General features: G+C 44.7%; 1 protein-coding gene across 1 annotated transcript; it reads left to right on the top strand.

The window, feature by feature from the left end:
* The first annotated feature begins 2,253 nt into the window (after window positions 1-2,253).
* Window positions 2,254-2,832, top strand: LOC118622986 (defensin-7-like). The gene is made up of 2 exons (XM_036250554.1): window positions 2,254-2,473; window positions 2,705-2,832. The coding sequence occupies exons 1-2, from the start codon at window positions 2,254-2,256 to the stop codon at window positions 2,830-2,832; spliced, it is 348 nt and encodes a 115-aa protein (XP_036106447.1).
* The last annotated feature ends 7,824 nt before the right edge of the window (window positions 2,833-10,656 follow it).

The raw sequence follows: 10,656 nt of genomic DNA, 5'->3' as shown, positions 1-10,656 counted from the left end.
TTCTTCGGTTGTAATTGAGTCTTGATTGCTGTTTATCAAATGAGTGAGAGGGATTTACTCAGGCTGTTCAACTACAGGGACTGGCTGTGCCCACTACCCACTGACCTCTGACAACCTTGATCAGCTGTGACGGGGCCCACCACACAGAGTTAGACTTACTTTCACAAGGTTCTGTTACCCACTGAGTCCTTTCCTTGAATGTGTCACTTGTGGAGGTGGTTGGCTGGTGGAGCTTCGCAGTGTGCTCAAGTTGTCCACGGGGTGTGCTGGCTGTGGGGTAAGGTCATGCACTCCCTGTGTTCTACCTGGGGCCACCAGGCAACAGCTACAAAGCCATCTGCCGAAGGCTGCTTCTTGTGCTGGGCTTGGAGGTGCCCATGCAAATCCACCTAGTGAACCAAGGCTGGTTGCTTCTAGAGCCAGACCTGAGGCCACATAACAAGAGGTATGGGGCTCGCCGAGACCAGATGCTGCTTATTAAGAGAACTTAGAAAATCTGAAATAGAAGCCAAGACAGGCCATTCCTATGGTAAGCCACTGGGAAAGGCTTGGGGAGGCCTGAAAGTTGGGTGGGGCGGGGCCTCAGGGAATCACCAGGGCAGGGCAAACAGGGTGAGCCAGGTTGCTGGAGTCCCAGATAGGGCTGCTGTCTGCCAGCCTCATGGGGGAAGGGCTCACCAAAGGAACAAAGGCCTCTGAAAACACATCTGTCCAGGATAGAGCCCCCTTTCCAGCCCTCGCCCCAATGCCAAACAGCTCAGTTCTTCCCCATATGATTCCAGTGCCTATTGAGCTGCCTCCCAATGCAGGGCTCAGAGGGACAAGTCCGAGTAAGTCCGAGCACCGGCCCTTTAAGAGGAGCTGCCTGGGGCTCCATCAGCCTCAGCCTCACTCCGCCTCAGTTCCTGCAGGTTTACAGCCAGAGGTGATGGGGATTCTCTTCCTGGTACTGGAACCCTGAGCTGGGGTTCCTGGTGGAGTGTGGGGACCCCTCACTCCTCAGGGAGGACCTTCCCAGCCTAGGTGTCCTCCTGAGGTTTATGAGCCTCACGTGGGTGTGGGACCAAACCTTCCGCACGTCCACTCCTCCTACTACTGTCCATGTGGCTGCTTCTTTAATTCCATAGTGGCCAGACTTCCATTCAGCGCGATTTCAGGGGTTTTGAATGATGGTTGTGCTGTAGGTTAGTTGTAATTTTGATGTGGTTGTGGGAGGAGGCAATACTGCATTTACCTCCCCGCCACCCTGACCGGAAGTCTGAGTTGGAAGAAATTCCAACCCCCATGCAGGGAGGATCCTCAGAAAATGGCAGGTCTCATCCCCTGCAAATGGCCCACCAGCATTCACACGGGGCTCAGGGAGACTCTCCTCACCACCCTGCCAAGGGCTGATGACAGGCCGTGAGTTATACATGCGGCGAAGGAAGGGGCTCATCCCCTCCATCCAGAGACCCCAACGGGAGAGACTGTGGTTCCCACGCATCCCTCTGCTACCTGTGAATGTTGTCCTTTGTGCACGAATTAATTTTTCTTATCTTCAATGATCTGTAATTTTACAAGGGCACTATGAGAGCTTTGTTGTGTTTCCTCTTCCTCCACACAGCACCGTAGCTGGTGAGCTGTGCGTGTCCTGTGTACAGATCACACTGAACCTGAAATCCATCTGTCCCCCGGCTTCACTCTGACTATTTCTTCTCTCTGGTTCCCCCGTGCTCACTCCAGCGGGGCCTTGGTCAAGTCCCTTCCATGGCAGAAGCTGTCCACCCAGGCCTGGGAATCTCCCCCCAGGGAGCGAAGCCCTGTCCTCCTGGATGCGTGTCCACTCCACTGGGGGAGTCTGGTCCCAGGGTCAAGGCCTCCAGAGAGGAGCAGGGACCAGCATCAGGAAGAAACGCCTTTGTTCCCTATCTCACTGAATGAGAGAAAGTTCCTTGTCACCTTTGAACATTAGAAGGTAAATAAACAAGCAGATGGGAAGCAGAAACTATTCCAGATTCTTTATCATCGTTATCACCTTGAAACAGGTGTGGACGCTCAGATCATGACCCCAGCTGGGATGAAGGGGCAGGAACGGGACCATCAAGGAGGCTTTGAGGGTGACGGTGGCCTTGGCCCCATGCCGGCCACAGGCACAGCTTCTCTCACTGTGCTGTGTCTCTGCCCCTCCCCCTCCCCCCTATAAGTGCAGGCTGACTGAACCTCCACACCACTCAGTTCTCCTTCCCCCTGAGCCTGATCCCGGTGACTCTCAGCATGAGGACCCTCGTTCTCCTCGCTGCCCTTCTCCTCGTGGCCTTCCAGGCCCGGGCTCAGCGCCTGCAGGAGACAGCTGACCAGGTTCCTGCCTGGGACCAGCCTGAAGCTGAGGACCAAGACCAGCTTCTGGCCGAGGACCAGGACCAGGCTGGGGCCGAGGACCAGGACATGGCCATCACCTTCACAGGAGAGGAACGTCTCACTCGGGAAGCTTCAGGTGAGACACCAGCCAATGTGCTTTGGGGTCCCTGGCCCATTAGAGAGGTTGGACTGATGAGGCAGGAAACAGAGTTCAGAGAAGGGCAGTGGAGTGGAACAGTAGACGCCCAAGGAGGAGGCAGGTAGGAGGCAAGGGCAGGACCGAAGCGTGTGCACCACAGACCTGATTCAGAGAAAATCCATCATCTCACACGATCAGCATAGAGCTGTAAGCTTTCTTGTGATTTAGGACCATCACGTCAATTCTGTCACCCCAACCTGGCAGGTAGTGTCTGTGGTGAGGAGACAGGTGTCTCTCAGAAGATCCCCATGGGGCCCGCTGTGCCTCAGCCCCCTGTCCCTCCCCACTCTGCCTGACCCTGCTCTTCCCTCCGCAGGCTTCTCGAAAATGAAAGTCTGCCTGTGCCGACGCACTAAGTTATGCGACTATTTTGAGCGTGACGCTGGGAGATGTAGAATATTCCGCCGTGGATACAGGCTCTGCTGTCGCTGAGCGGTGTGGTCCCCGCCCGGAGGACTGTGCTCGTCCACTAGGACCTGAGAAGCGACCTTCGCACCTGCACCTTCCCCTTTCTCTCCCACAATAAACTTCAAGCATTAAACTCACCGTGGATTCTGGTCCTCGTCCCGTTTCCATAGACTCGTGTGTGTGCTTCTCTTGTGTGGAGAGTTCTGTCCTGAGTGGTCTACAGTAAGTTGACTGGCTGGTGCCTCTCAGTGATGCATGACATGAGCATCACACGGCTACAGCCAACCTGCAAAAGAAACACGATTCTTAACTAAGACAGTTTCAACCGACAAAGTCCAACCCATTCACAATAAACTGAAGGTGATGTTTCCACTGGTGTCCCGGAGGCAATGTTCACACCAGGGAAAGTAGATCCCATGTACTCTTACTTGTGGGTTAGTTATGAGAAGTGGGAGCACATGGATGTGGATGGATAATTTCTCATGATAAACGGTCATTTTGGTTCCATATATATTTTTCCTCCATGTATCAATTAGAAAGGGTGAGCTAATTCCTCAGCGTGCCTCCAACAAGGACAAGGTAAGACCTACACCAGGACACACTCTGCCCACCCGGATCAGTGTCCTCAGATAGTGACCAGAGAGGAGACAGCAGAAGACTGTCAGTACAGGTGGTCACGCCCAATGACCAGTGCGATCAACCGTCTCCCTTTGGACCCCAAAAGGTAGATTTCTCCAATGTTCCATTTAAGACCTTGTTTCAACTGTCTGTCTTTAATGAACTTGAGTCTACCAGTTACAATAAACCCATACTAATTTTAATAGAATTCTAGGAAGAAATAATATGTTATTAATGCCAGTGACAGGCCCTTCCCTCCTGTGTTGAATGGTAGGCTGCTGTGAAGCCATTCAGATTCAGAGAATCCTTATTTATAGAAGAAAAAATCTCCCTATCCTCCCTTTCCCAATTTCAAGATTCCCATACACACCTTACGGCAGAAACCTTGGATTCTACCCTGAAATATGTTGTACTTAGAGTACCTTTGATTTGACCTTTGCCCTGTGGTCACTTCTAGGTTAAAATGTTTTCCTTAACAAGGCTGAGAAGGAGAAACAGTTTTATTTTCAACCTTGACTGTCCATCTGCATGGGCCCCTCTCAGCTTCCACCACCAGGACACAAAATACAAACACAAGGAAGAATGACCTTTAGAAACATTGGTGGCAAAGACACAAAACTCAGAAATCACCGATAAAATATTGTTAATGACACAATAGTGCAAAGTGTCTGGGTAGACAAAAGACATAGCACAGTGAGAAATGGCGAGCTCTAAAAGTCATCTGCAGGACTTTGGGACGAAGCGCTCATTCCCTGCATGCGGAAAGGAAGGTAAAACCCACAGCAGTAATCAGCCAGCTACTGCAGTCTCCAGAACACATTTCAAGGAAACAGAACAGGAGATTCCCAAATGGTGGTGGAGTGAATGGAAGCTTACAGACCATCTCCCTGGACCAAACTGGAATTACAGCGAAAATAAAGACAAATCATCAGGAAAAAGCAACACAAAAGCAGTTAGGAAGACCGCGTAACCAGGGACACTGACTCAATCCTGGTAGGCTTGCAAAGGTGTGAGAGAGGGGCTGGGAACAGCTGCCTTAGTAGGGAGCAGAGCCCTTGGGTTAAACTCTCAAGTGGCACCACAGCGCAGAGCTGGGACAGAGGCTAAAATAGCCACAGCCACTCACCTTGGGCACTGGCAGAGGGAGGGTGGACTGGATTGCAACTGTGTGAGGACACTCGGGATTCAGAGGGTGCTTAGAGCTTTTGCTGAGTTGCGGCCAAGCAGGACATTGGTCATCTTACTCTTTCCCGGGGCTCTAGGGTGAGTTAGCAGCCCCTCGCTCAGAGATTCAACCCCACCCAGTGGCCATTGAAATGCTAATTGAAGCTCATTAACAACCAGCATCTGCCCCACCCTCAGGAAATCCCCTTACCTGAGCACCTGAGGGAGTTTTTCATTCAACTGAGAAGCCAAGGCTCTTCAGGCTACTGACAGCTTCCAGGCAAAAGCTAGAGGATAACTGTACCATTCCTGGGCTAGCAACTCTAACCAGGAAAGTAATACTTGACAGTGGTGTTTAACGTGGGTCCTCTCTAGCTCATCCAAACCCAGGAGAGGGAACCACAAACAGCAGAACACCAACACCCACAGGGAAAATTTGGCAGGCTCCAAAGCCCACTGAGATAGCCAAAATGGTGAAACACAGAAACAGAAGCCAAATGAAAGACTGAGAGACCTCTACCAAAGATGAGATAAATGAGGTGCAGTTAAGCAAGTTAACAAAACTAGAATTCAGAGCCATGATCTTGAGGAAGATCAACATCATGTGCAAGGACATGAGCACCATGAGTAAAACATAGAAATGTTAAAAATCAACCAATTGGATATTAAAAACCACGAAGAAGAAATGAAGAATGACATAAGAAATAAAGAACACATTGGCAGGTCTAAATAGCAAAGTAGAGGAAGCTAAGGATCGTATTAGTGAATTAGAAGATAGGATAGAAAAAAATTAACCAATCAGAAAACCAAGAGGAAAAAACAATTAAAAAACAGGAAGACCTTAAGAGAAATGTGGGACAACTGGAAACGTAATAACATTTGCATCATAGGAGTCCCCGAAGAAGAAGAAAATCAGCAAGGGTTAGAGAATATATTTGAAAAAATAATAACAGAAAACTTCCCTAATTTGGTGAAGGAATACGGCATTTAAGTTCAAGAAGCACAGAGAGCCCCAAGTAAGAAGAACCCAAACAGGCCCACACCAAGACACGTAGTAATTAAAATGCCAAAAATTAAAGACAAAGAGAGAATCCTAAAAGCAGCAAGAGAGAAGCAACAGGTTACCTACAAAGGAAACCCCATAAGGCTCTCAGCTGACTTCTCAACAGAAACACTACAGGCCAGAAGGGAATGGCATGAGGTAATCAAGGTCATAAAAAAAAGGATCTGAATCCAAGACTACTCTACCCAGCAAAGCTATCGTTCAAAATAGAAGGTCAAATAAAGAGCTTCCCAGATGAACAAAAAAGGCTAAGGGAATACATTAGCACCAAACCAGTACTGCAAGAAATGCTAAAAGGACTGCTATAATTAGCAGGAGAAAGAGGAAGAAAAATAGAACCACACTAACCAAAAATGGCAATAAATAAATACATAACAATAGTCACCTTAAATGTAAATGTATTGAATGCTCCAATAAAAAGACACAGAGTAGCTGATTGGATAAGAAAGCATAACTCATCTATATGTTATTTACAAGAGATCCACCTCACAACAAAAGACTCACATCACATAGGTTGAAAGTCAAGGGATGGAAAAAAATCTTCCAAGCAAACAGAAAGGATAAAAAAAAGCTGGGGTAGCAATATTCATATCTGATAAAATAGATTTCAAAATGAAGGCCATAACTAGAGACAAAGAAGGCCACTACATAATATTGAAAGGATCTATCCAACAGGAAGATATAACCTTGATAAACATATATGCAACCAATATAGGAGCACCAAAATATATTTAAAATCTTCTGGAAGACTTCAAAGGAGAAATCAATAGCAATACAATTATAGCAGGGGACTTCAACACCCTGCTGACATCACTGGATAGATCCTCTAGACAAAAAATTAGCAAGGAAACAGAGACTCCAAATGAATTTCTCGATCAGATGTTTCTAATAGATATCTACAGAGAATTACACCTCAAAACTACAAAATTCACATTCTTGTCAAGTGCACATGGGGCGTTCTCAAAGATAGACTACATGTTAGGACACAAACTAAATCTCTACAAGTTCAAGAATACTGAAGTCATATCAAGCATCTTCTCAGATCACAATGGCATGAAACTAGAAATCAATTGCAACAAGAACATGCAAAGACATTTGAACACATGGAGGCTAAATAGCATGTTATTAAACAATGAATGGATTACTGAGGAGATCAAGAAAGAAAGTAAAAACTTCCTGGAAACCAATGAAAATGAACACACAACAGCACAAAATCTATGGGATGCAGCGAAAGCAGTTCTGAGAGGGAAGTTCATAGCACTGCAGGCCTACCTCAAGAAACAAGAAAAATTTCTAATAGGCTATCTAACTTCACAACTTAAAGAACTAGAGAGCAAACCCCAGAGCAAGTAGAAGGAAGGAAATAGTAAAGGTCAGAGCAGAAATAAATGACACAGAGTCCAAAAAAAAAAATTCAAAGGATCAATGAAACAAAGAGCTGGTATTTCAAAAACATACACAAGAGTGATGGACCTTTAGCTAGACTCACCAAAAAACAAAGAGAGAGAACCCAAATACACAAAATCAGAAATGAAAGAGAAGTAACAACTGACACCACAGAAATACAAAAGACTGTTAACAACTACTATGAACAATTATATGGCAACAAATTTGACAATCTAAATGAAATGAACAAATTTCTAGAAACACATAGTTTCCCAAAACTGTACTGGGAAGAGATAGAAAACTTGAACAGACCAATAACAACTAAGGGAATTGAAGATATAATCAAGACTCTTCTAGCAAACAAAGGCTAGGCCCGGATGGCTTCACGGGGGAGTTTTACCAAACATTCAAAAAATAAACTAACACCCATTCTCCTCAAACTATTTCAAAAAATTCAAGAAGGAGAAAGACTTCAAAACTCTTTTTATGAGGCCAGCATAATTCTAATTCCAAAACCAGAAAAAGACATTACAAAGAAAGAAAACTACAGGCCAGTATCCCTGATGAACATAGATGCCAAAATCTTGAACAAAATACTAGCAAATCGGATCCAGCAATACATAAAAAAAAAAAAAAATATTCACCATGACCAAGAGGGATTCATCCCAGGGATGCCAGGCTGGTACAATATTCGCAAATCAATAAATGTGATACACCACATAAATAAAATGAAGAATAATAACCACATGATCATATCAATAGATGCCAAAAAAGGCTTCGACAAAATCCAGCATCCATTTGTGATAAAAACGCTCAGCAATGTGGGAATAGAGGGATCATATCTTGACATAATTAAGGCCATATATGAAAGACCTACAGCCAACATCATACTCAATAGGCAAAAGCTAAAAGCATTTCCCTTAAGAAAAGGAACAAGACAAGGATGCCCACTTTCGCCACTCTTATTTAACATTGTCCTGGAAGTCTTAGCCACAGCAATCAGACATGAAGAAAAAATAAAATGGATCCAAATTGGAAAGGAGAAAGTGAAACTGTCATTATTTGCAGATGACATGATATTATACATAGAAAACCCTAAAGACTCCATCAAAAATCTACTGGACTTAATGAATGAATTTGGCAAAGTAGCAGGATACAAAATTAACGTCAAGAAATCGACGGCATTCTTGTACACCAATGATGAACTCACAGAAAGAGAAACTGAAAAAAACAATCCCATTTACCATCGCGCCAAAAAAATTACATTACCTAGGAATAAACTTAACCAAAGAAGTAAAGGACCTATTTGCAGAAAATTACAGGTCACTTAAAAAAGAAATAGAGGAAGATATAAAAAAGTGGAAGCACATACCCTATTCATGGATTGGAAGAATTAACATCATTAAAATGTCCATACTACCCAAAGCAATCTATAGATTCAATGCAATCCCCATCAAAATACCAATGACATAATTCACAGAACTAGAACAAATACTTCAAAAGTTCATATGGAACCAAAAAAGACCTTGAATAGTTACAGCAATCATGAAAAAGAAGAACAAAGTAGGAGGGATCACATTACCAGATTTCAGGTTATATTACAAAACCACTGTAATCAAAACAGCCTGGTACTGGCACATGAACAGGCATATAGACCAGTGGAACAGAACAGAGAACCCAGAAATGGACCCAAGGCAATATGCTCAATTAATATTTGATGAAGGTGGCTAGAGCACACAGTGGAGTAAAGACAGACTCTTTAATAAATGGTGTTGGGAAAATTGGACAGCTACATGCAAAAAAAAAAAAAAAAAATGAAACTAAACCATCAACTTACACCCTACACGAGAATAAATTCAAAATGGATAAAAGACTTAAATGTGACTCATGAATCCATAAAAATCCTAGAAGAAACCGTAGGAAACAAAATTTCAGACATCATTTGCAGCAGAATTTTCACTGATACATTACCTAAGGCAACAGAAATAAAAGAGAAAATGAACACATGGGACAACATCAAACTCAAAAGCTTCTGCACAGCATAAGATACAATCATCAAAATGGAAAGGCAACCCGCTGTATGGGAGAGCATCATTGTCCATGATACATCGGATAAGGGGTTAATTTCCAAAATATATAGAGTGCTCATACAGCTCAACAAAAGGAAGACAAAGAACCCAATTAAAAAATGGGCAGAGGAACTTAATAGACACCTCTTCAAACAGGACATACAAATGGCTAAGAGACATGAAAAAAAGCTCAACACCACTAATCATCAGAGAGGTGAAAATTAAAACAACATTGAGGTATCACCTCACACCTGTCAGAATGGCCGCCATCAACAAATCATCAAACAACAAGTGTTGGCGAGGGTAAGGAGAAAAGTGGACTCTAGTACACTGCTGGTGGGAATGCAGACTGGTGCCACCACCATGTAAAACACTATGGTGCTACCTCCAAAAATTAAAAATTGAACTTCCATTTGACCCACTGATTCTACTTCTAGGAATATACCCTAAGAAGCCTGAAACAACAATCAGAAAGAATATATGCATCCCCATGTTTGTAGCAGCACTATTTACAATAGCTAAGATCTGGAAACAGCCCAAATGTCCATCAGTTGACGAATGGATAAAAAAAGCTGTGGTACATATACACAATGGAGTACTACGCAGCTGTAAGAAAGAAAGATCTCTTATCCTTTGAGCTGACATGGAGGGACCTGGAAAGTTTATCCTAAGCGAAACAAGCCATACAGAAAAAGACAATTATCATATGATCTCACTTATTTGTGGAATATAATGAATATAACAGTCTGCAAATGGGGTAGTCCCAGAGACGTGGAAGTGGGGTACAGACTGAGAATCCTCAGAAGAGGGGGTGGTGGGGGAGAGAAACCACAGAACTTATATGGGTGTGTGCATGAACAGTGGACATGGACAACAAAGCTGGGAGGGCGGGGAGGCAGGGGGAGCAGGGAATCAGTGGGGGGAAAAGGAGAAACATCTGTAACAAAAATTAATTAATTAATCAATTAATTAAAAAATAAATAACTAAAAGAAAAAGAAAGAAGAGCATTTCAGAGACAATGAGCACGGGTACTTTTTAGAGATGAAGACGCTGTCCTGACTCACGAGAGAAACAGCCAGGACTCCCCTGGGACTGCAATTCTCACCTGCCAGGTGGGGAAAGATGCCAACCTCACAGCCAGGGGGCACCCTGCTCTCAGCACCACCAGGACCCAGGGTCCCAGCCACCAGAGGCTGTAGAAAGTAAGAAGTGCATTTTTCTCAAGTGGCTACAATCTGAACACAGGCAGCCGGGAGGCGGGTGACACGGCCCAACTACGTCCTCAGTGACGGGCATCTCACGTCTTCCTGCTCCAGCGTCCACATGAGTAACTGTCCCCCCACAGGCTCAGTGCAGCAGCCTCAGGGCCACTGCTCCTGTTCTTCAAGTGGAAATGGGGAGCAAATATAAA

Source organism: Molossus molossus, unplaced genomic scaffold (assembly GCF_014108415.1).
Source record: "Molossus molossus isolate mMolMol1 unplaced genomic scaffold, mMolMol1.p scaffold_m16_p_9, whole genome shotgun sequence".
Classification (NCBI taxonomy): Eukaryota; Metazoa; Chordata; class Mammalia; order Chiroptera; family Molossidae; genus Molossus; species Molossus molossus.
Note: the sequence above shows the minus strand (reverse complement) of the source record. Positions and strands in the feature narration are given on the sequence as shown.